The following is a 26,446-nucleotide window of genomic DNA, read 5'->3' as shown; positions in this document are numbered from 1 at the left end:
TAGTTCCCATAGCAAATGAAAAACTGGAAGTTAAATTCTCAACAGAGTCAGGACTTTCAAAAGCACCACTTGAAAAGGAACACAGCAGGCATGGACTTACCGGGTAAAAAGAAAGAAGAGGCTGAGAATGCTACATATAATCCTCACTCCACTCAGTAGCAGCACGTGGCACAATATCAATTCTTTTTCACATGACAAGGAAGTGTATCACTTTGCAGCCCCTATTAACATTGCAGCTGTATTCATTTGTTGGGTACTAAGGAAGCCAGAGAAGACCCTCTGTTCCAACCTACTTTCTCCGAGTATTGTGACCAGTTTGCTAATTATACCTGCAATACATCCTGATTGGAAAATTTAAATCATAGATATACATGCAAAAAAAATTAGGCCATTTTGCATCCTGGGACACAAACTAAACCCGAAAAATACTGAAGATTAACTTTTAATGAGTTAATTTCTCTCTAGTCCTTTTCCCTAGTCAATATGTCAGTCATCATGAAGAATGTGATATTTTGGTATCCCATCAAGTTCACAATAATGAAGATCTGGGAGCTACTGTTTGTTTGTTTCTATATATTGAGGGCAGAACTTTTTTTTTTATATTCAGATAAAAAGCAGCTAGGAGTCGCAGGAAGAAAACACTGCTTTTTGAATTAGCAGACAAAACGCTGACATAAGGACACTAGCTACTTTGTTTGTCTTATTATCACTCACCACTGATCCTATGGAAGTTTGAAAGTAGCTAATGTTGATGGATTACTTTTAATATCAATACTCCTGTGCATGCTTCACTGAAAAAAAAAAAAGTCTTTCACATAGAAATATTTATACTGACAATTACATTGGAAATAAAAGGCAACAGAAAATATAATCCAAATGAAATATTAATGGTAAAATGATGATGATATGCTACGGTCTTACGCATTAATGCTATGTCATACTGCTTTACCAGTCAATTCAAGCTCATGCTGCTTAGCAAATCTCAACATTTTTGTGAATCATACACAAATTATGGTAAACTTCAATTATGATTCTAAGCCTTCATCTTTTTCATATTGAAATGAAACTGGGAATACAAAACTACGAAAAGTCCCCTTTCTCTAGTGACATCTTCCATTAGGTATGACCCCTGATAATTCTCATTTTTGCTTTGTATACTGCAAGCAGTAGAACAATTCATTATTTGTTCATTCCCAAAGTAGCAATTTGACTATCTCTAGATCCTTTTTGCCATCACATTAATATCATTTAAGGTAATCCACATTTTAATATGCGTTCCCAATTCAAAATCCACCTGGCACTGATTATGGGAACACATGAAGAAAAAGAGATATTTTAATCTTAGTTTTGAAAGAAGCAAAAATCTGTTTTCTAGATTTTATAATCCTACCTTTTTCAAGAGAAAATCCCTCTGAGGAAGTGCATATATCTTCCAGAACATCCAGAGATGCTTGCTGCTTCAGATCATAACCTGAATAACAGCTCTTTAAATATTCATCTAATTTTACCTCTTCCAAGTAGGACAATATATCTTCCTCATAGAGTATTCCTAACTCTATTCCTGAACAAGATCCATTCTTACTCCCTAACTGGATCTTTCAAAATATTTTTTAGGCTGTTGTGTATAGCAGTATGACTAGCATATGCCTACTACCGGACTGTGCAGAGCAACTGAAAATGTTAAACTTTGCAGATGACTGCTATAATGCAGTCACTTTTATGAAGACAAGGCTTATTCACCTGCTGAAGTTGTGCTTTTGAGATGCGAATGACAGGGGGGAACTTGTTGCCACAGGGAATGACAGGAAGCTGCCTACGACCAGTTGAGCGGGAGGAAGAGGAGTGGCTCTCAGCTGATTGACTCCTTGGTAAACCAGCCTCTTTCAGAGGGTCCGAGTGGATGGATAGATAGGCTATAGGGTTCATGGTGCGGAGGATGGGACTTGAAATTCTTGGAGTGGAGAAATGCAGCATATGAGATGAGTTGAGCTGTGAGAACATGGCGGGGAAGAAAATAAGGTTTAAAAATCAATATTTTAATAATTCTTGTTTATGCCTATATGCATTTTCTTAGAAAATCATATTCACAACTCCCTCACAAGCTAAAAGCTGATAATTCAAGAGGTATCTTAAGTCTAATCTTCACATTTTCCATCAATTTATAAAAAATCGAGTACCAAAATCAAAAGTGAACATCCTTTCTGTAGCTCGTTCCTACCTGAGACAGTCAGTCAGTAACAATCTAGGGCAAATTTAATAAACTATCACAGTCTGTTCCAAGGACATTGTGTACACAAATTAGTTGATCGTTGACTGGTCCTTGCAAATGCCTAGCACATTCGTGCAACAGCACTGTTTACTGAGATTATTTTTAGCATACACACCCATTGCAGGCTTTACAAATGTGACTGTACAACTATGGCTATAGCTGTGTATATTAAAGAACCGTAGCTGACAGGATTAAGCAGTAAGATTAATACTAAACAATTTTGATGAAATTTCCCAAATATGGGATTGAACTAGAAGGATACACTGGCCTGGGGAATCCATGAACAATTGCTTCATCTTGAACTAATCACTCAAGCATTTAGAAAAGAGCGGGGGGGGGAAGAACAGGTACTGTGAAGTCAAAGTGTTCCAAACTAATAATTTTAGAGAAAGGACATTTTCAAATGGGTTATTAATGATTCTAATAAATATATAGCTTTGACATACAACTCTGAAGTCAACTGATTCTTTGCAAGACCTTTTCCAGTGCTGAATAAATATCTGACGGTGACATATCTAGATACCGGTAAATGAGAATGCTATATACAGTTTGCAATTCTTTGTTCCAAGTATATTTAGACAAAACCATGAAGAGTAGAGATATGGAAACTTTTTGCAAGCTTCATGAAGGTGATTTTCTGTTTTCTACCATGGTATTTCCAATTCCTTGGAAACAGAGAACACCTATCAAGCATTTCAGTTTCCTAGGAAAAGGTATTTTCAATTGTGTCAGTCCTAAAGCTTCAGTTCCCATAATGCATAGCTGTCTCTCAACTGGAAAAAAAAAAGTACTTCCAGGGTCTTATAAAAGCAGCAACTGAGGATAGAAGGTACATGAAAATGAAATGACTTAGAACTCGGAAATAAATGGAAACTTAGGAGCAGGTTTTTGGTAAAGCATAATAGTACTGCAATATACAAAATGCTAATTGCAGCAGTATTTCTAAATAATAAAAGTAAATAGAATCACACAGTCAAATGTCTTCTATAACCATGCATGCATATATATATAAATGGTATTAGGCTGTCAACCAAGCATGACCAGAGCAAGCTGTTGTTTAATTTAAAGTGAAGATGAAAACAGAACTAGCTGTTACATATTCAATTACTTCAACGCCATTATTATTTCTTTGCTGAAATATCTGCTTGACAAACATATGTTGCAAAGTTTTGTGCATGCCCTGTATGGAGTTTGCTGCAATTCAATACAAAGACAGTAAATTAATGAGGGCATGGTTCAACAGCACAGCAAGTCCAGCTTTAGGCTCTTAGTACCAGATCAAGGAAAAGAAAACTAGAGCTGTATGATGCAAAGCGCTGCTCCAGTATAAATTCACCATAAGCCTAGAGCAATTCAAATTTTTTTGACAGATTAACTTCATACCAGCAAATATTACAGCATATCAGGTACTGTATGTCCTCCTGCAGCCAAAGTCAATATAAAGCCACTCTGAAAGCAAAAATTCAGCATATACCCTAGCATGGTCTGAATTGTTCAACAGAAATGTGACCATGTGCCCATGACTGAGCCAGATCAAACTGGTATTTCCTGGTAGCACACAGAATCTGTAGTGCAACTTGAAAACCATGAGTGATAACATGAATATTAGTTCTCTTAAGTGCAGGGGTTTTTCCACAATAGATAGCATAATTCGCTGTAATTTTTTATGCCTGAAACTTGCTTATTGCCAAGCCAATAACTTACACATTTTTCCCTCTTATTTTTTGAGTTCAGGTTTCCTTCCTGAATGGCTACAACTTTACATTCATATTAGAATGCTGATGCTGTGTGAAACAGGTAAGAAATTATATTATCGTCAATTACAGGAAGTCCATGTACACACACAATTTCAGGAAGAACGTTTATCTACAAATGGAAGGACTGCAGACCAGCAATTTCTTTCCTTTAGGTGAAAATAAAATTATGGGTGAGTATATGAACCTTTAGTTTCTCATACAGAAACATCCTTGCTACTACTTACTACTTAAATAGTGAGCAATAAAGCCCTGAAAGAAATAAAGAATAAAGAAGAATCAAAGTAAAAATGGAAAGTAAAAAAATACATAAACCAGGAAAACTATTTTATTCATTCACCACTGAAGTAATTGCTTGCATGTTTAACAAACCTATCAGAATAAGCTCAAAGAACATAATTCATGTGATAGTGGAGCAGGTCACTAGAAATCCATACGGGAGGTATATTCATAAGCACAATGACCGTGAATGCTGACATGTCCTAGAGTTTCAAACTGTCTGAAATGAGTAAACTGTTTCAGAAATTCTATTAAGCTATTATACTACTATAATTTCAACATTGATTTTTAACCCCTTTTAGTAACACTTAAGTAATTTGATTTATGGTCCCAAACTTACATTCTTGGATCAAAGCCTGCTCTTAGTAACTTGTGCAACATAATTAAATCAGCAGAAAAGTAAAATATGACCCTTTGCCCAATATTTGCATTGTCAGGAAGGTGCTACCTAGATAAAATTTCTCTGTCTCCTGTGAAGTGACTAGGACACTCACCTATAAGAACACCTAGGTTCCAGTACCCACCTCAAGGAATACTTAAGTATCTTTTATGAAGTGGAATACCATCAATGAAGGACAGAAAGAATAACTCCACTCCCAAATATCACCCTGGACTTTGGCTTTCAAGGGCTACTGAAGTAGATGAAAGACTACCACAAATTGCCATCACAGTTGGAATAGACACACTGCATAGACACACTCTGTTCCAAGTTTCTAAATCAGCCAAATAATTTCTAGGGTTTTTATTCCCAGTTATATTTTCAATTCCACATGATTCACCTTCAAAACAAGTTCCTTCCTGCCATTCGTCTTGCCCTCACAGCACTACTTGCCTTTCCAGGATAATATAAACCATATTAATTTCAATTTTTGAGGTCATGACAAGTATCCCTTACCTGCTTGCAAAGCCAAACTAAAATACAATCTCACCCCAGAGTCTACTTCAACCAGTATTTCTTCCAATACATATTATAATTAATTGACCTTGTTTATAACTATTTCTGCTTCCCTGCTCAGAAGCTTCTGCCTTTCCAGATAAAGATATTATCTATTATTTGCACTGTAGTACATGATATTTATATGACCTCTACTTTCAGTTTTAAGTAAAATAGCTATTTCCTCCAAAAGAGCCAAGTTTGTATGAAGTGGGATAGTGCATTTGCATACAAAGTCACAAGCTGTTTTGTAATGGCTTTCAAAATAAAAACACCTGATAATTAGTACTGTGTACAGGAGTAAGTGTTGCTCTCTCTCGTCTGTTTTACTAAAACTAACATTAAAATATAAAAATTGAACAAATGAAAACAACTGAGCAATTTAAATTCATTTTTCAACTTTACGAGTTTCTAATCCATCAAAAATTCTTTCATGCAACTAATATTTCTACTTCAATCTCAAAAATCTTCTGTTATACACAGTTCTGTATTTTGAATCATGCAAAATGAATCTTCTATAAACTACATAACTCACAAAGTATGATATCTAAATATAATCTTGTATGAAAGATAGGATCTTGCATTTTCCATGAGAACCTAGGTTTATTTGAAATTCTACTGTTAATTACATTGAGTAGTTCATTTTCACCAAAAAGGATATTCCACACCTTATAATAAATGAATGGTTGGTGACAAGTTTCTTTTTCTAATGAGTTGGCTGTAACTTGCATGAAAAGTGGTGATAAGTGAGGGAGAAGTACAGCCAGGTTTCTTGGCTCAAAGGAGCTTAAAAAAAAAAAAAAAGTCCTTTATATCACAGATGACACAAGATCTACTGAGAAAAAGGAAGAAATAAAACTAGGAGCTGATTTCCAATCACTTATCCGTTAATCTCACGTCCTCCTTAAGTAAAGCCAAAGAAATCTTTGTTTAGAATCAGTGACAGCAGAGAAAAAAAGTAAATGTTCAAAAACTGTGCAAATGAGAATTCTTTAGAAAAGACAGAGAAACACAAAAAGAAGAGCATGCAATGGAAGCAAAGCAATCTGTTTCCGTGAACAGAGAATTATCTTGGAAGTGAGAAGTAGCAACAATTTATAAAAGTCAACAAGCTGTTTGTATAAGAACCATTAGAAATTTCAGAAGAAACAGGAAGGAACAAAGGGAATTCCAAAAGAAAACACGACATCAATGATGGCGAGAGCAAGTAACTCTGTTTCTTTAATTCGGCCATTTAGGCTTTTCCTAAAACACAGGAAACATTGTAGCACAGTATTTTACATATTCATTGTAATTTCATGTTTATGTAATGCAAATTATAATAAATATATATTCGCATGTCTATCTGTCACAGATTAGGAATCACTGCATAAGTAGCTTCTTTTTAAATTATTTTTATATATATATATATTTAAAAAAAATCTATTTTATATATTCTTCAATAATCAAATGCCATATTTCACGATACTAGTAATTTCTGCTACACTATTGTATTTTAGTCACTGCCTTTTCCCTTACTATCTCCTCATATAATTCTGAATAAAGGATGTTCAATAAAACAGCAACCGTCTCTCTTACCGGAGTGAGTGCTCCTTCTGCTTGAGCTTCCATAGGACTTGTAGGGGTGGCTGCAAGAAGCTGTCCAGCAGCTCCGGACAGAAGTTCCAATTTATCTGTAAGCTGTTCGGAAGCAGCAGGATGACACTCCATGGCTAGAACAAACTCCACCCCTGAGGTTTGGTTCTTGGCTTGGACACTGTTTCCTGCCCAACCACCCTGTCTGGGCTGCTCTTCAGGAGGGGACTCCTCTAGAACTTGTAGTACCTCTGGCTCTTCATCTGAGGGACTTCCAGTCATTTTGTGCCCCAAAGCCTCGTTTGTTCTGAAGTCCTGCAAGTCCCGTTCCTTATCTATTATCACCCATTCCTTAGAATCAACTTCCTGTCTGCAGGAGCTTAAGTTGACAGCTACAAATCCATTGCTAATAACACCATCAACATGTTCTGGAGAACTAGCTGACACAGGCTTTGAAGCATCTGGAAGATATTCTTCATCATAGTGCCAAACATGGTCCATGCGGGCAGTCACAGGAGCAGGAATGGGTGTTTTCTGAGAAAGAGGAGGAACAGCAGCAACAGGAGTCTCTGCTGCAGCATTCAGATCTTTCTGCATCTTCTCCAAACTTAAAAAAAGAAGTTAATATCTGAATTAGTTAAGAATTAATTAAATAATGTAAGCTATGTTTGAGTTTTTTCAGTAGAGGAAAACTAGATTTATACAAAAATTTGTTGTCATATTTCAGAACAATCTACAATGGTTGAAAGATCCACAATTTGAGAGAAGTAACTCTGACATCAAGTAAAAATGGGCAGATGGTCTTAGAAATGTGCACGTTTTACGTGTAATTGTAATGCATCATATTGTATTGTAAATGTAATTACCAGAAGGGAGAATAGTGAGTGGATACCAACTCAGTGGTGAGGCTACCACCAAATGCCCACTGTACTTAATTTATGCTACAAAGCAGAGATTCAAAGCAGAACAGAAGAAACAGATGTCTCCAGCAGCAGTTAGTAGATGCTTTCAAGAAGAATGTTATTGATTGTTTTGATTGATTCCTTATTTATGCTTTGCATAACTTGCTTCATCAAACAAATTCAAATTCCTAATCCCCCTATGATGTATTTAGAAGGATTTTGCCACCATCAGCATCTCATCTGTCTTCTGCTGCTCATACTCAGCCTCCGCCTTTCAGTCAGATTTCACTGTCCTCCTCCCCTTATTCTTTCCACACATAGCCAAATTGATTGAATCTGTTCTCACCCATCTGTCTCTTCTCTACCTTCAAATTCCACTTTAAGACCTCTGTCTTCTATCAAGATTTTTTTATGCTGGTGCAACACCTTTGGGTATAACTAAACTTACTGCATGCAGGTAGATTTCTTTATGAATTTTACTTCATAACTCCACTTCTTGTAAACTGTCCTTCTCATGTCATCTAATCCCATGTTACCTCTATTGAGCACCTGATGTCATCATTCTTATTTAGAATGAGTTATACTGACTGTCAAGAGCATCCCACTGAAGAAAAAGGTAATAAACCTCAGGGTTACATCACCAGGTCTTGAAATAAAGAATTCTCACATGTGGAAGTCCAACTTTAACAGTATACTGCCACTAATCTTTTTTTCAAGGAAGCTGCCAAGTGGTGAAATCTATTAATTGAGCATTATTGTGAACATAGCAAATACTTTGCCACACCTGCAAAGCAGAACTCAGCAGCTCCATTCCTGGGTTTTCATACCACAGAAGAAAGAGACGATAGTATTTTAACTACATATCCTGAAAAGATCTAAGCATAAGAATAAAAGAATTTCGTTACCAGGTCTCAACAAATTTATCAGTGTCTGGCTTTGACTCCAATGTCAGACGTTTCTCCAGTTCAAAGCTGTGAATTGAACGTAACTTTCGCACCAGTGGGACATCTCTGTCTAGCTGAGTGGTCTCTGAGCGAACACGAATTGGAGAACCAAGACTCGGTGCATTAAGCATTCCATTCACCGGCCCATGGCTGTTTTCTTCCTCTGTAGCAGCCTGTGCAAAAAGTAAAGCAAAAATGTAACACACTAAGAGTGGCAAAACAGAGGAAGACAAGCTACTACATGGTGAACACCATCCAAATTCTAAGCCTGTGATAAGCCAATTTGTATTTGGAATGGCCCCTAAGTTCAAGCCACAGTTAAGGTAGTTTAGATATGCTCTTCAGCACACACCTACCACAGACAAAATACTAGTAATATACTAGTTCTGGGTAAGTCTGAGAACAGGAGTCTCAAAAACCCAGTAATACACTTAAATTTACTCTGATATTTCATGCTCACGTCTGAAATTTTCTTTAATAATAGTCTGAAACCTGACACTTGGTAGCATCTTCAGTCTGCTTTACAGTCAAGTGCTCTTATTAGAGAGAAGTTAGCTTCCAAGCTGTCTGTATAATTCTCTGGACCATATAACACTGTTACACACTAAATCTACTAGATGTTTCTGTGACTTAGAACTATGTTTTAGTCCAACCGCATTCTATCTTGTATACTAGCTGGACATGATTTAGAGCTAGGAAATCATGATCCTCCTTAGTTTCAACAGGTATAACTAATGGAAATTGCCTTTATTTAAACCAGAACAATCTCCCTTCTCCCTCTTTGGTAAAAATCAAACAAGCAAGCACATTTGAAAATAGGCACCATGCCTTATTCTTTCCCACAACACCTTTTTTCCTAGTAAACAAGAAATAACAGCCTCAAAACTAGACAGCTCTCCTAGCTAAAGGACATTTCAGTAGCAGACCCCTCTTCATGTTCAAAACATTTTTATATCAAGAAGCAGGGCTACATTTGTCTGAGTATGAAATGTTGTGATAGTGCGCAAGGGATACAGGAACCACTTCCCAGACACCACTTTTCAAAATTAAGCAGCATTCTCTTCTAAATACTAGCCCATGAACCTCACTGGATCAGTACAAGGGTGTTGTATGTTATAGAGATAAAAACATCAAGTGAATTAAATGGATACTGCCAATCATACTGCCAATCTGTCAGTTGAAGAATAACATTAAACCCGTTTTTGTATATTCCGTATCTAACTTCTACACATGCAAAATGCAGGAAATTTGCTTTGGTATCATTCAATGAGCAAGAATCAAAATCATGTCTGGAGAACATGAATAAACTACAAAGAATGTCAAATTATCAGCAATCTACCATTCCTCATAAAGACCTGATAACGTGACACAAGGCCCAAAAGCTTGTCTGCTTGTTCAAATCTATAAATCTCTCTAATAAAATGAGTTAGCTCCACCATAAATCCTGTTTTCTTAGACCATTCTGCCTAATCAATACTAGTAAGACTGTCTTATTAATTATATCCTATATGCACTAAGAGGACAGTAAACTGTTCAAAGATGGTCTTCACAACGCAGATTTGTAAGTACCTTACAGATCCCTAGTTTAATTTTGTTCCTGTTTGCATCCATTTCTTCCCAAACATCTTTTTCCTGAGGACGTGGATGCCCAGGGGATCCAGGTAGTTTCTCTGGTGAGACACCAACTGGAATACCATTCTCTCCATCACTGAGCTGTTCATCAGGAAACACTTCATCTGTGTTTTCTCGCAGCAAATCTCCTGGGATAGGAGTGGCATTGGCAATTCTACAAAAGTAGTTTAAAAAAAAATCGGAAAGGTAAAAATATTGAGACTCTAATGTGTTTGTTGAAATTATTTTTTACTAAATTAAAAGAAACAAAAAATTACAAGCAAAAGCATGCTTCTGTAGAAAACTAAATCTTGTAAATTATGTAATGTAAAAAACCCTACTTCTTGGCTTTCATAATTTACGTTTCTTTAATTTAGGCACGTAACTAAAGGTGTAAATCAAAAAGCGATCATTTAAAAGCTGTTTTTTAGAATGTTTTCAAAGCAACTTCTGAGAAAATTTGTTAGAGATCATGTCCAGGCTCAACTTTGCTCCTGACTCTTCTACACATATTTTTCTATTCAAAAAAATTAATGGCAACTTTCATAGTATAGTTTCCTTTTCCTCAGAATTTGGTAGAATAACAGAACAGTGTGTGAGGAAGAGATCAGTCAGCAAACTAAATACAGTTTTAATCACTTTTCTTATCAAAGTGCTTTTTTGGGCCAATTATTGATAAGCAAAACATAAGCATAATGCTAACAAGACATTACATTTTAATTAAAGTTCTGTAGTCCCATTGACTTGGGGCTACATAGGGCTAAGCTTAGCTCAGTATCTGAAACTGAAGCAATGCTATTCTTAAAAAGTGAATGGTCAGAAGGTCAATTAAAAGTCATTCCTTTACAGTGACCAAAATTGTTAACTGCAGCCAAGACTATCAATAACTCCAGTATCATGCTTAGTGAGAGAATGGGACCAAATCATATGCAAAATCCCTGTCAACTTCAGTGTGTTCAATAGTGCACATCGTACACCTGAGTAATACTAACAGCAGTTAATGCCTTGACTGAGATGTGACTACACTGTGAAAACTCCCACAGCACAACTTCCATGACTCTTAGATAAGAACTTGATCTACTCAAGGCCTAGAATATGCACAAAGTCTTCCTCCTCATCCATAAACACCTGCTATAGTCTCCAATCCCCTGAGATGAGTATGAGTATTATTAAACATCATATCTCGTCCAACTTAATTACAGAAGGTCTCAAAGCCCACATTAAATATTATTTTAAACATGACCAAAATCTATTTCCAAATTTCATACAAGATCCATTCACTTTTCAAAGCTATAAGGAAATTGCAGCTACTAGTTTATTCCAAGCTTACAGAAAACAATGGGTTTATTTTCAGGCAGTTAAACTCAGGACACATCACACAGTTTCACAAAATATGATTTAGCAAAGGATCAATAAGCAAATTTACACACAGTTTCCTGAGCTACTATTTTTTATTGCTATAAATGTTAAGACTGCAGTGCTGATCTTTCAGGATAGCATAAACAGGAGCCCTAAAAAAGGAAATACTTCAAATGCTCCCAAGCCTCCATTCCTCTATTTATTCAACATCCTGCAGAAAAAACCCTAAATTATAGAGAAAATTTCCCTTTGGTACTCTGTGGCTGCTTTTTAAGTGACCACAATGTACATACATACCCAATTGCAGCCGGAGTAAGACGAGTGTGTAACTGAGGTGTGGTTGAAGTTGTTGTTGTTGTCAGAGAGCCATCAGTTCCACTCTTCTCCCAGTCAAAAGGGTCACTTTCAACAACCCCAAAGGTTTTCATGCTGTTGTCAAACACAGACATGAGAAGCTAAAAATGAAGAAAAAAGTTAGTAAGCTTCATTTTTGTCTAAGAGTCCTAGCAATTAAGAAATATCCTCCTGTGATACTTTAACATGTCTCTTCTTTAAGATTTTGACTGACAACAATTTTCAAAAGAAGGACACAGTTCTTTATATTAATGATTTCTCATTTTCCAAGGTTTCAAAGTCAAGATATGCAAAATTCTGCTTTTTTAAAATCACACACACATCTGTGCTTTTATCAGTAAAGAGGCAAATATACACCATAGGTTTCCATAAAAAGACAGGAAGACACACACACGCAGAGACATGACTACATTGCTGCAGAATAGCATCTAACGGCTCTCCAGCAGACGAAGATAAAAGAATATATTCAGTAACACCATTAGAAACCAAGGAAATGAATGAGGAGTACGTAGGGAAGGAGATTTGCTAATTCATACATTTCTGTCATTTAGAACCATGTATCTTTTACTTTATCTAATGCTGAAATTGCATTAGATAAAGTAAAATTTCTAATTGCACAGAAATGTAACACTGGAAGCTTTCCACCCTCATTTTATGCTATGAAAAAGCATCTCAAACAATTTGTGTTCATGACAGAAAGAAATTGCATCTACTTTCCCTGTGAAAAAACTTCGTCTCATTCTAGTCATTGGTGGGAAGGCCGTGTCCATATCACATCATCTCTTAGTCTCTAAGATTTCTAAAATTAATCTTTTCTTTTCTAAAAGCTAAAACTCTAGTTTTCATTCTTTCTTCCAATCTAGGATGCTGAAAATTTTTCTCTAGCCTCCTTTAAAAACACATACCCTTTGGCAACTTAAAACGGATGGAAAGTTTGGATCGTTTTTCTTGTATAAAGTGGTCGTATCCATTTTGTCCTTACCCTCAAGAACATTTGGTGTGCCATCTATCCCAGTCAGTTCTGAAGCCCTACTGAACTGCACAAAATTCACTCTCTGTCCCATACACACTCTTCTTTATTCTCCTCTTCCTGTAAACCTTAAGCTGTGTCTCTGAAGTCAGTTTTAAGGTCATTCTCCTTTAAATCTTTTCTACAATTTCTGTTATAATGCAAATACAAACTCAAATGCTTAATGATGTCAAGAGGCTGAGGCAATGTGTGCATAAATACCTGAATAAAATAAACATAGCCGACATTGCCAAATCAATGGATTCTGGGCCTATGTCATGAATTTTTTAGACTGTAAACTCTTCAAAGCAGAAATCTTGACCCTGTACATTCTTGTTCAGTGCCTAACCATAAATACAAACAAAGAACAATATATATTTGAGGTATGAATAGCATTGCTACAAAAAATACTAGTTAAGATAGACCAAAGCTTAAATGACCATGGAAAGTAAAGCACTGTCTCACCACTCTAAATAAACCCACCCTGCTCTGGTCTAAAGCACATGAGCAAGACCGTGTCGGACAGCTTAGGCTGCAGCTATACAGCTGCAAATGTTCCATAACCAAGCGCAGGATTGTAAATTACCAGGCTGTCTCTATCATGGAGAAACTCTGTCCTGGTATCACATTAATCCCTGAGTGCATGTGCTGTGTTAGATAGATACAAGACCACAGAAAAAGGTTTTGCAAAATTAAGCCTGTGTATATGTTTTATCATTCAGGATACATAATGTAAATAAATCATATTTACCAGTCTACAATCAAGGTTTCTCTATGCAACATCAAAATTTCTGCAGTCAGTAATTTTTACCATAGAAGAAAAAAAAATAAATCTGATTCATCTTTATAACTAGGCACACAAAACACTCGAAACTTTCTTAATCATTTTCCTCACTTAATTGTAAACTATAGGATAAATTCCATGGAAATTTGTAATAGAAAAGGAAAAATATCAAGGTATTTATTTTTCAGGAATGCTGGACATTTTCTGTATTTGTAATAAGATTTTTTTTTTTTTACATTCAAATTTTTGCACAAAAAATGATATTTTTTTTTTCCAAATATGCACAAGAACATATCGGTACATTTAAAGAAAGCCACTTACTAACAGGAAATTAGTTACCCTTTGAGATTTTCAGTTCTTATTTTGAGTCTTATATATATCTTGATTTCTCTGTTAATCTCACGAAGTAAAGCACAAGAATCATTCTCATTCTCATCAAAGCTACAATTCCAGAATTAGTCAGAATGATTTATTTATTCAGTTGAACCAATTCAGCTTGCATACCAACAGAAAACCATCCCTTCTGGTTTTCTGAGTTGAGTTGAGCAAATGCACAAAGGCAGACAGGTAATGCAAGTGGGAAGCTGACAGGAATGTGTGTTTCTGGGAGCCAGAGGGAAGGCACACAGGGACAACTTGTCTTGCTGTGATGTTACATCAGTTCAACTTCTCCCACAATTTGTGACACTGAAAAAACTCTCAGTCTCCCCCTCTCTGCTTTTCCTGAGCATTGCTCTGCTGCTTTCCACGTACTGGTATAAACCAAAGCTCCATCTTTGACTTTTATTTATTGTTAAATCACAGGTCAACAGTGAGTGAATAACACATATTCTACAGCATATCCTCTCGGCACCTATCAACTTATCACCGAGCTTAGGCTCTCCATTTCAGCAGGCAATACTCTCTTAAACAAAGAAAAATGACTAGTTTTCTAGTGATCTCTGTAGTCAATATTTCAGTCTTAAGAACCACCATGGCTGCATGTTGTACTCTAGCTGTATATATTATAGGTGCTGAGCTTCAGATTTTGGAAGACTGCCAGAATGACTATCACTGAGAAAACAATCTGATTGATTTAACTTAAGGAGCACCCAATAGAGGCTACGATAGTAGGATAGCACCCGATCCTAACAGAATACTAACTGCAAAGCGACTGTCAATTGTTTTTAAAAACTTAACTGCTTTACTCTTCCCAAACGAAAAAAAGAAAAATTACATCTTTAAACTGCAAAGATTCCGTGACACTAGATGGTCATTAAAATAACTCTGTGGTGGCACAATCCATGAAATCAAAGGAAACTGAAGATGAAACAGCATAAAATTCTATTTAAAAATCAAAAGACAAAATAGAAAAATGTTTACCTGGTAATCTGGCTTTGTAAAGTAATCTAAATTAGAAATGTGATCTAGAAAGATGCTGAATTCTTGAGGAAGATGTTTCAACATAAGTCTGTGCTCGTACCTTTCTTTAATGGAGCCCACTTGCTCCTAGGAGTAAATAACATAACAAACATTAAGATGCCTTCATTCTCTGCTACAACATACCTTGTATCTTACAATCATTCAATACACTACTGGCCAGAACGATGGGTAAGTACATTACACTGAATAGTACTGAGGAAGGCCATTCTACGCTGGACAGCAAGAGAAGAGATTATGTCATTGCCCACAGTACACGTTCAAAATAATGTACAAACTTCAAATTCAATAAAAAACCCAAAACATTTAATCTTCTGCCTTGTTTGAATGCTGCCTGATATGAAGGTCTGTCATCAGACACTCCAACCCTTCTAAAAAGCATGTTTTAAAGATTTAAATATCCTGTTGCATCATCTGATGTTCAGTCACTTTTTCGTGTATATTTGGTCATCACAGTATATTGCTTAAGATTAGTAAATCCTGTTATGTGTAAGATGAGTAAATCAAAACCAAAAATGAGATGCTACCTATATACCACATTGTCATCTACCAATACATAAACCACATCACAGAGTAACGTTGTTTCCATCTAATTTCAAAAGAAGTTGAAAGAAGTAATAACAGGCTAATTAGATGTTGTTTCTTCACAGACCTCACCCATGATACATGACTAAAGGCCCTACTGCATATTGACTGATTCATTTTTGTTCACCAGCAAGTAACAAATGCCCATTTCACAAATAATCAAAATCGATAAGAAATTCTAAACGTGTGATAGGTGAAATCAAAAAGTACTCAAGTGAAAACAGGAAAATGAAATAAGTAGCATATGTATAGACTTACTTCTGCCTTTTAAAACATTTGCAAATTAGAAGCACAATCCACATCCTGCCTAGAACAGTTTGTAGAACTTGATTGCTTTTTATACCATGACACTAGCAATGAAAAGTACCACTAGAAAACACTAGAAAATGTAACGTTAAAATTAACGAACCAGTGATTCTTAGTAGAATCTTTATCACAGCATTCACTTGCAATCCAGAAGTAAATCTCCCTCGTGCTCTTTGGTTTCACTTCTGGGCTTACCTTATCTTTTATTTTTCTCCAAGGCAGTTGCCCAACCACAAATTCTACCAACATGTAGAACAGGGACCAGAGGTCGTCATGCCGACCCATTTCCTGTGAAAAAGAAATACTATTCTAATACATCTTACAAATACTTATACGATAAAAGGGAAGATAGATTCTTTACTGGTCTGGAGAATTAAATTATTATATCTAAAAATCATTATAATCAACACTACAGAACAAGTTTGTATAATTAAATCCAGCAACTATTTTAAATAGAAACATAGAAGTAAATTTCCATAGAAGATACAGAGAAACAAAACAGAAGTCAAAGTGTGTTAAAATAACATTGCAAATCTCTATACTGGAAGAACTGTTTATTCTGATTTCTTTAGTGTATGATGTTAAGATGACATACTGGACATTATGTATTTCATATTACTCAGTAACTTCACCTTTTTAATTTAACTTACAATTCGACTGAACACCAAAGGTAACTATTAAAACCACTATAATTTCTACAAGAACTTTTTTACCCTCAACTACTGTAAAGTATACCATCATTTCCCACCTTATAAAATTTATAATTATTAATTTCTACATAATAAATATACACATAAGAATACACAAAAGGAAATCAATAGCAACAGCATTACTGACTGCTTTCAGCTACACGAGATGGATATGACTGATTGAGATACTCACTCTGTTTCTATGAGCATTGATTGATGCATATCGTACTGTTCCTCGAAAACCAGCAACAGCTCGTGGCTGTCAAATAGAAAAAGAAAAAGATTCTCATTGTCAGAAATAAACTCTCTGACTACTTAACTTGGGATCTACAAAGCGAGTATGGAGCCACAACGAATATTACTTGAGACTTTTTTGTTATTCCAATTTACCATGTTTCTATAAGTTCTCAGGGGAAATCCAAGTAGGCGCCACAAAGTTTTAAAACCATCTATTAATGTCACTTTTTGTTCTCCACAAGCATAAAGTCCTGTTTACCTCATCACTCACAAAAGCTATATGGCAGAACTATTCCTCTTTCTTCTCCAATAATGAAAGTATTTCTTGGTTTTAACTATCAGAAGTTTGAGGTTTTAAATTCTGACAGGATCAAAACTATAATGATTTCTTCCACTATGCTAAAATACACCAATATTATGTGGTATGCACAGATTTATTGAAATGTGCTAGCAACATTTTCACAAATTATTTTCTGAACTAGCAAACCAATCAATTTTTTGAGAAATTCCAAAAGCAGGGAAAGCCACAGGTAAGTCTCAAAGTGTGGCTGAGCAATAAATAGCAAGGGCTGCACTACAGGCACCAATTAAAAATATTTCTTTCTTTTCTAGTTTCTGAATACCAGCATTTCCTTCCTGACACTCTAGATCTTGTATGATCATAAGTCAATTGATGTTTTTGTAATCACAGAATGTATTTTCCCATTCTTCTTTCCTTCAAATAACATGTTACAAAAATAATTATATACTCGATAATGGTCATAATTAGTACACATTTACCATTTAAAAAAATTTTAAAAATCAAACCATGGCATTATTACTTTGCCCAAGACAGTTATCCAATTCATGCCACACCCTTGATTAATCATTCTATATAGGGTGAACTGCCAGAAGTGCTAAATTTGCTTTCTTTTACAGTCTTATCTTCCCAATCAATAATTCTTGTTTCTTCTAATAATGAATGTGAGAAACTTGAACTATCTTCCTCACCTCTGACTTGTACTTAAAGGGGTATTGGTGATCTGTCTGCCTGCCCCAGACTCATGACAATTTTTAAGATTTTAAAAAATTCTGCACAATACACTGAAAAGTCTGGTTCGATATACACACAAAGATAACCACAATACAAAATTATTACCCTGTTAAGATAAAACACTTCAGTCTCTCCCCATCTATATATATGTATAATTTCTTCTTATCCACCAAGAGACACTACACTGAGAACTATCATTTAAGTACATCAGGAGCTGCCATTACTGTCAGTAATCCTATCAATTAAATCCATTATTATGCAGCATCATCTTTAAAAAGGATTCAACAGCCCATATAATCAATGTCTACTACAGTGGTATGACGAGAGCTGAACCAGTGTTAGTTAAGGTTTTTAACATCATTTTCTATGATGTTCTTAACATGAACAGGTTCTCAGACAATATTCCATAAATCTTAGGCTTTACACATTATCATAAAGTTTAAATGGTGCCTGGAACACATTTTGTGTTCAGGCAGGACAGACAATTGACTTACTATCCTAAGTCTTTTCAGTCTATTATATCCCATGCTGAACATGACCCTGAAATGAAGCATAACACTGTAGTTGCAGAAGTTCCACAGTACCACGCAATTATAAAAAGAATAGCTCAAAATGCTTTAGAACTGCTAAATTTCAGGAGAATTTTTTTTTTATTTTTTTTTTTCAAAAACAAGGACTTAAGTCTCCTTCTTAGTAGTTCTGAAGACTGGCAAACCATCCAAGTAAAAATAATGTAGCATTGCTGCCGAGACAATCAAAATACAGGTAAATTTCCAAAAAGATGCAGTTTGATGAATAATACTTCTTCAGAAGGGCACTGAGAGCTTGACTTTAAAACACTTGGAAATACAAATTCACTAAATCTCAAGAGAAAGTTTCAGAAGATGAAACCAAATGCTTACTGTCTTCAGCCTCCAGTCTGAATGTTAAAAAGGAGGGCCTATATTCAGTTTTACTACGTTAAATATTTCCATTCTTCTGAGAATAATGAAAAATATGAAAACTAGGATGAAATGAGGCTTTTATTCCTAGGGTAACAACTTCAATTTCTACTTGATGACTAGCACAAAAACACTCCAGTTGCTTGACAGGGAAATAAAGAGTAAGAAATAGCATATGGAATCTAAATTATCCCATCCAGTTTACAAAAACTAACAATCATCTGACCTATTCCAGTTCTGTCCTGGGGGAGAAAAGTCCATACGAGGAATTTCATTGTGTACCAACTCAATTGCTTTTGAATGTTAAAGTCACTGCCATCCTTAGACATTCCTATGCAATTATTTGCCCTGAGATTATTTCAATTATCTGAGAATCACCTGGCTGAGGGAAAAAAGAGGAAAAAAAAAAAAAGGTATGAGTATTATTTCTATATATTATCATAAATGAATTGCGAATTGTTTATCTTTAGATATCGGAAAGGATATATAAATCCTTTTACAATCTCTTTCCTTAGAGTGTAGTTTGCATAAATCTGACTTAAGAGCATATGTAACTCTGGTACATTTTAAGAGACAATGAAATACCTTTTAGTAATGCAGCTGGTCACTATCTAATAGTTGTATTATAATGCCACACAACAACAATAAATTAATTCTATTGTGTCACTAACAACGTGAATGATGGCTCTAGTAGCTCAGATCAAGTTTGTCCAATTCAGAATAGAATTTATAAACTTCTGAGCATTTGCAAAATTTCTGAAACCGTTTCAGAGCTCTTTATGCATCTCACAACGGCTCATGTAGTAAAAGAGAAATATTACAGGCAATAATAGCAACTTCCTGAATTATTTGGCACAATTTTTAAAATAAAATCCCCCTCTGCTATTACTGATCATGTTAATTAGTTTTTAGACACCTTCAAATTTTTCCTGAGCTCACCTGCCATCAATTAGAAAAAAAAAAAAAACACACCACCCAACAAAAAACCCCAACACAACCAAAACCAGAAACATTGTTTAGAGTATTGTCTTCCAGATGCCTTATCTAAGCAAGCTCTTACCACAGCAACTGACCTTCCTTATAGCAAAGCAGATTTCCTTATTGAGAAAAAATCTTAATAGGTCCATTTTTTTCAGTCATTACAGGTGACCTATTAAGACAACCAACAGAAGGGCATTTGTACCAAAGAGAAGGTGAATCCTACATGTGAATACATCTGCGAGTTCCACTGACACCCTTGATTAAAATGGATCACATTGATGTTCCTTTCCATGACAAATGCCATAATCAACATTCTTCTGGTTTTTCATTCAACATTTAGTGTGTTTGTTTCCTTATCAGTCATAGACCAGGAGCAACCACCACATCCAGGCGCTGTCTCAATTGCAGAGATCCATTAACAGTCCCCTCAGCAGTGGATTCCGTGCTTCAGCTCTTCCATATTTAACAGCTTTATTTAGCTTGCATTCGTTTCTTTTTATTTATGGCAACTATTGTTATCATGTTTTACCTTCCAATAGCGTAAGAAGGTTCTGGAAATAGACAACTCTCAAATTGGCACAGGAACAAATGGGAAATTAGGGAAGAGTTCTTAGATTCTGGAGTCATACTTTTTGCAGAAAAAAGAATTCCTACAAAACTTCGCCTTAAATCCCAGGTATTAAATAAGTGCTAATGGACATACAGATCACGTGACATAGTTCTTTTATTAGAATAAGGGATATAATTTCTAACAAAGCTAGAGTTCTTCCATACTTATATTTGACAGAAAACATACTTAGCAAATCTTCTACAAAATTGTAACTTATTTGGATCAGTTTACATTAATTCTGCAAGTCAGAATTGTCTCAGATTTTATTACTATCACTAAATTCTTCAAATGTGAGTTAAAATAAATTATTTTGAAGATACATGCATATGAAGCAGATCCAATGACTATGAAAAACTTTCCTACACATAAAGGTACTTTTTAATGTATCATCAGTTTTCTTTGGAGGTGGCCCTGCCCTGGAAACACATGACAATGTCTTAGATAAATTACATGCAGGAAATTAGGACTTCCTAGAAAAATGTGAACTATTTCCTCTAAGCACATAGGTTTGCAGATTCCTGGGAGACACTATGATTACAAACCTGCCTACGACTGTTGCTTATTCAGAGGGGCTGTGGAGGAGGCAAATCATGCTCCTCAGCTCAGTTCAGTATCTCTAGATAAATACTCTGGGTTTATTGTTCTGGGCAATGTTGGAAATGTTACGCAGAGCAGTAAGTTAACGTTTTACCACAGTCATGGAAACTAGACACTAACATGAAAAAAATAAAGCAATAATGATTCTTTATACCTGACACACACCATGGTTCTTCCTATCAGTCAGGCAATGACTGAGAATTCTTAAGTGTATTGAGTGACTGAGAAAGTAGCTCAAGCAGTGAACCCCACCTTCTTGGTGCTGCCTCTAAACCCAAGTTCTAAAGCACATACAGGGGTAGGTAGAGCAGGAGCTACCCATGTAACTTCTATTTCCCTTTGTTAAAGGCAGACTCCTCCTTTCTTATCTTTTACCTTTAAAAAGTCAATTCCCTAGTTCTTTCACCCAACAGGAATATATTTCCAGATTGGAACTGTACACAGTTCCAATTCTTTGCAGCCTTTTTTCATACCAAATGGCTTCAACAATTCACATTCCCATCCCCCCTTGTTTGTGGATACAGGCTTTGCAATCTAATCTAATGCCCAGCATGTGTTAGCATCAGTTTAAAGTAAATGAAAAATTCAGGGATCATCTGGGTAAGGAAAGATCAAGCAGTTGAAATACAATTGCCACTATGACATGTTATACATCTCAATTAGCTTTCAATGTATATATAGCTCTTCAAACCCACACTGTTAGCTCTATATAAAACCAACATCAGACACTAATAACTGAGTACTTGCACTTAGAACTCTTTATCAACCCATCTCCTACCAGATGTCAGTATGATACATTATTTGGACTCAGATCTATCTAAACAGAAGTTGTGATTTCCAAAAATTGATTGCAGCTGTCTGATCCTATGCTACCTAGTTCCAGCCAAAGCTGGGTAACAAGCCAAGTTAACATCTAGCAGTACAATTAAATTTTACTATTGTGGGTTCTAACAGACATGTGGTGACAAATGAAAATTTAACTCCAACTGCCTGTGCTATAAAGAGCACCACCATCTCCACGACAGCAATATTTGATACAAGAACCAGCTCCCGAGCTACTCAGTTTTCAATGTGGAGTATTTACTCAGCTAATGTGATGCACTAGCTGAAAGCAGCAATCATTCCAAAGCTGATTCAGGAGCAGACACAAAGTCTGGTGGGCTGGAGGTGGTAACAACCTACTAAGTGTCTGTCACAAACCTGAAATTACTGCAGTGAAAAATCACACAGCATAAATCTGCCATGCATATGTTTGGCTTTGCCCTGTGCAATCTTTCTTCTTCCTCTTACACCAGGAGCTAAAGCAGAGATTCCTGTAAGAGGAAGACTACCTACAGAAACCAGCTAACGCTCTGGCAGAGAATTTCCCCACACAGCAGAATACTGTTTTACTTATCTCCATAAGTAAAAATTTTATGGTTGTTCTGCATCATGGGAAGTCCTGTGCTCTTAGCAGACTGGAGAACTAAGATCTTTATTTTTAATTGTTTTCTACATATCGTATTTATAAGGATAATACCATACATTAAAGAGTTGCATCAATCCAGTAGCAGACTTAATTTAGTAGTAGAATTATTTTCAGGTAAGGATGAGAAGCAAAATGTCTCAAGCAAGCTAGTGTACATAAAATAACACACTTTCCTTCTTTTAAACTCTTCAAAATAATTTTTCATAACTCCAAAGAGAATATAGTCCATAGCTCAGAATTAGAAACTAAAGTTTCTGTTTTGATTTTGGTTTGCTTCTATTTTCACCAGGAAACAATTTCACTGGGCCAAACCATCTGTCTCTCCACTACAATAGCTTTTAATTTCAAACAAATAGGACAGCTCTCAAAATTTCAGTTCCTGCAAGTTTAATGAAAATTGGTGATTAAAGACAGAATGCAAATTAGTACTTTGACACAGAGGTAGGCAGTTAAAATTCAATTAAAATGGTTCACATCCATCTTAAAAGACACCAGTTGGTCAATTCACATGCATTTTAGATGGCAAGTAAGCACATGCCTAGTCCCAAAACTGCAACTATGAACTAGTCAGAAAGGTAGGGTGTAGTATGAAGCTGAAAATACTAAGAAATTTGGAAGGCATAAGGGAAGCAGTACACAAAACCACAGGAAAGCAGTATGTTTCACCTATCATAGAATAACTTTTTTTTTTTTTTTACAAAGATAATATCAAATCCCAGTGGAAAAATTCTTTCTCTTTTTTTTAAAGGACTGTTACGGCCCATTCCCCTGAGCATCTATCAGTTCTACAGAAAGTAAAGGAACTGCTGTATCAGAATACAGAACAGCTATACAGCACACTAAAATTTCTAAATTAAAAATCAGTCAATGATTGTTTGGATACAATATCAGTGTTCTGCACACCACAGGAAAAGAGAAAAAAACCCAATATACCCCAACAATTACAAAGTATTGTGTTATGATAATTAAATCTTTTCCATATCTCAACTATTTATCAACCTGTTCCTTCAGGCAGCATATTAATAGATTGTGTATTATTTTTATTTTTCACCCAACAACCCCAAACATCAGGTCACAAAGAATCTTCCTCTCAAGGAAATAACCATACATGATTTTCTTAAGTTTTCCATTTACCATACATGATTTTCTTAAGTTTTCCATTTAATTATTGCAAGAATATTCCATAGAGATGTTACTAAATAATATCACACCACATGAAATTCATATATCCATTCTACTTGTGTCACCTAAGTCAATTCATAATGGTCTTTTTTCATCTTTTACATTAATCCGCTACCTGCATTTTTCACCTTGTACTATCACATATGAGACACCAGCTGTCTGTCTCTGTAAAACTGAGCTCCTTCACTTCTTCTTTGCCAGTAATACAATCAAACTTCCAAGGATCATGCTCAGTAGATGCTGAAAATGCTACATATATATATATAGTAAGATTGTGCCCTAAATAATCTCCCTCTATGTCCTTGAAGGAGATTATGACAGACAACCATAATAAATAGTGTTACACTGGTAGGTAAAACATAGCTATATCATTTTAGCTGCAAAGATATATCACTGGTAGGTGTATCACAGCTATGCATTACTTCAAAAACTTCTGAAACCTAACAATTTGCTATTTTAATCTCTTTATTAAAAATAATGCCTACACAAACCTCTCCAAACTAGCTACCTTATCTTCCCTATAAAGTTATTACTAATTCAGAAATGAAGACTCAAATGACTAAAGTCATAACTCTTTCAATTCATGCAGATTCCTGCTTATAAAATCAATACAACAAAGGGCTCTTGGCTTAGTCTCTCCAGCAAATAACCACTTCCATGTAGGACATTTTGATATAAAACCCAAAACCTTCTTCAGTTTCTCCCAGGATTTAAGAAAAAAAAAAAAAAAGGTTAATTAGGCTCCAGTCTTTGTTAACTTAGATGACATGAGGGAAAGAATTAAGGAGTATATATAAGTTATTTAAGAATGAGGCTACACGTTTACATCTTGCATTGAATGGCTCTGATATTATATAATAATTCCTTTGCCACAGAACTGAAAGTTATAAAGAAAATATAAAGCTGTAATAATTAATCTTAGACTCTTCAACAGAACTCCACTTACTGCAACACAGCTTTTTTCTTTAGTTTGTTTTTTTAAAAGTTATCAACTATCAAATGCTTAGCTCAGAATTTAGAAGGAAATCTTGCAAACCTCATCTATTTCCAAAAATATATGTAATGTAGTCTGACTGATGCAGATTTAGTGAAGAAAAGCTGAAAACATAGTTTTAAAATATTTGTTCTTTAGACATTTTCTTTGCTCTACAGTAGCAAATTTACAAAATTTAATTTTATAGACATGGAAAGGCAGAAGTGGGCTAGAAGGGATAGTCAGGTTTCCAAAGAATCACCCCAGTCCTCTCTTCCAACACTATTTTCGAATCTTTATTAATAAAAATATTTATTTTAGCAACAAAGAACATACAGTAAACTGTTTCCAACTCTGTTTTCAGGATCTTACTGCATTCTATTTGGCAGCGGAATTATATCACGTACATCTCTATTGCTGCCTCTTTTATTTTTATTTGTGCCATAACAGCTGAACTGATTTTGCTAATTGCTGTAAAACACACAATCAGTGCAAAAACATTATTCAAATAAATTAATTATTCAAATACATTACTCAAATTAAGATTTACATTCTAAAGAGTTTAAATATTCCTTTGTTTATAATTTCTTGTTCATTCTATGCCTTTCTGCTGATTTATAGAGTTCAATACAAACCTATTACTTATTTTCAATGTTTTACAGTCCCAGCTCTTGAATCCTCCCAAGAAGCACTGAAGAGAAGTGAAGAGAGGCGGCTGTTAGGCTGATCTTAAAATACACGATTAAAGTACCTGCACTATGATTCAAGCTAAAACTGCAACTTGCCAACTTATTCCATCATGTCAAACTCCTCAGTAAGCCGGGAACAACGAAGAATTGGACATAATTTCACTTTGCATTATTTAGCTTTGCCAAATTATCACACTCTACCTCCCTGTCATGTATTCTTGCTCCCTTCATATAGATTAGAACAAATATTTCTAGAAACTCTTTCAAGAAGCAGCTGACCCAGTGCAATGCTCTACAGAGACAGACACTACTTTTGCTCCTGGGAGAGTATAGTGGTCTTCCCAGGCTTGATAGCCCACACAAAGCTTCTAACAAAGCTGAATTACTTTCAGATTTAAAGTTCACTGAGGCATTTACATGACACCTTTGAGGTTATCACCAAATGTTTCTTGTTCTTTGTTTCAACACCTGTTATCTTTACTTCTGCAGTAGCGAGAGAATGGTGCAGGTAAATAATAGTTATTCTCAGTACCCTTTTCCCTCTCCTCCGCGTTCTGCTTCTCCCTTGCACTTTCTGATAGCTCATACACCCCATTCCTCTCCCTTATTTCATGAAATCTAATCACAGATCTGGGAAGGCATAAGGGAAAATCTGAAGAGGTAAGTAGAGCCCACAGTGATTTGGTAAAGATCAGCTGAAAGAATTTGACAGGGACAAACCACTGCAAGTTACATAGCCAATTAATGCCTGACATTACTTCACTGTGTTCAGTGCCTGCTTCACATTAATTTCTTTATTAGACAATGTAGAAATTAATAAAAAGAATTCCTATTTTAGGATTGCTCAGTTACAGACATTTCATCCTGAGAATTTCTCATGCCGAATTTTACCATGCACAAGTCTTTGCTTTGTAACCATTAGCTGTGAGGTGTCCAGTACATCATGCATAGCTTTCATGCAA

At 35.5% G+C, this 26,446-nt stretch overlaps 1 protein-coding gene across 4 annotated transcripts in view; it reads right to left on the bottom strand.

The window, feature by feature from the left end:
• Positions 1–26,446, bottom strand: part of TTBK2 (tau tubulin kinase 2) — a 99,833-nt gene that overhangs the window by 18,071 nt on the left and 55,316 nt on the right. For 3 of the 4 annotated variants that reach the window (XM_075754375.1, XM_075754374.1, XM_075754377.1), the window contains 8 exons: positions 16,967–17,032; positions 16,280–16,372; positions 15,137–15,262; positions 11,925–12,082; positions 10,227–10,443; positions 8,619–8,830; positions 6,815–7,418; positions 1,741–1,989 (listed from right to left, as the gene is read on the bottom strand). In XM_075754375.1, the coding sequence (XP_075610490.1) occupies positions 1,741–1,989; positions 6,815–7,418; positions 8,619–8,830; positions 10,227–10,443; positions 11,925–12,082; positions 15,137–15,262; positions 16,280–16,372; positions 16,967–17,032 (1,725 nt within the window). The remainder of the gene's footprint in view (positions 1–1,740; positions 1,990–6,814; positions 7,419–8,618; positions 8,831–10,226; positions 10,444–11,924; positions 12,083–15,136; positions 15,263–16,279; positions 16,373–16,966; positions 17,033–26,446) is intronic. The other variant, XM_075754376.1, reaches the window with a different exon arrangement.

Source organism: Balearica regulorum, chromosome 5, assembly GCF_011004875.1.
Source record: "Balearica regulorum gibbericeps isolate bBalReg1 chromosome 5, bBalReg1.pri, whole genome shotgun sequence".
Lineage (NCBI taxonomy): Eukaryota > Metazoa > Chordata > Aves > Gruiformes > Gruidae > Balearica > Balearica regulorum.
Note: the sequence above shows the minus strand (reverse complement) of the source record. Positions and strands in the feature narration are given on the sequence as shown.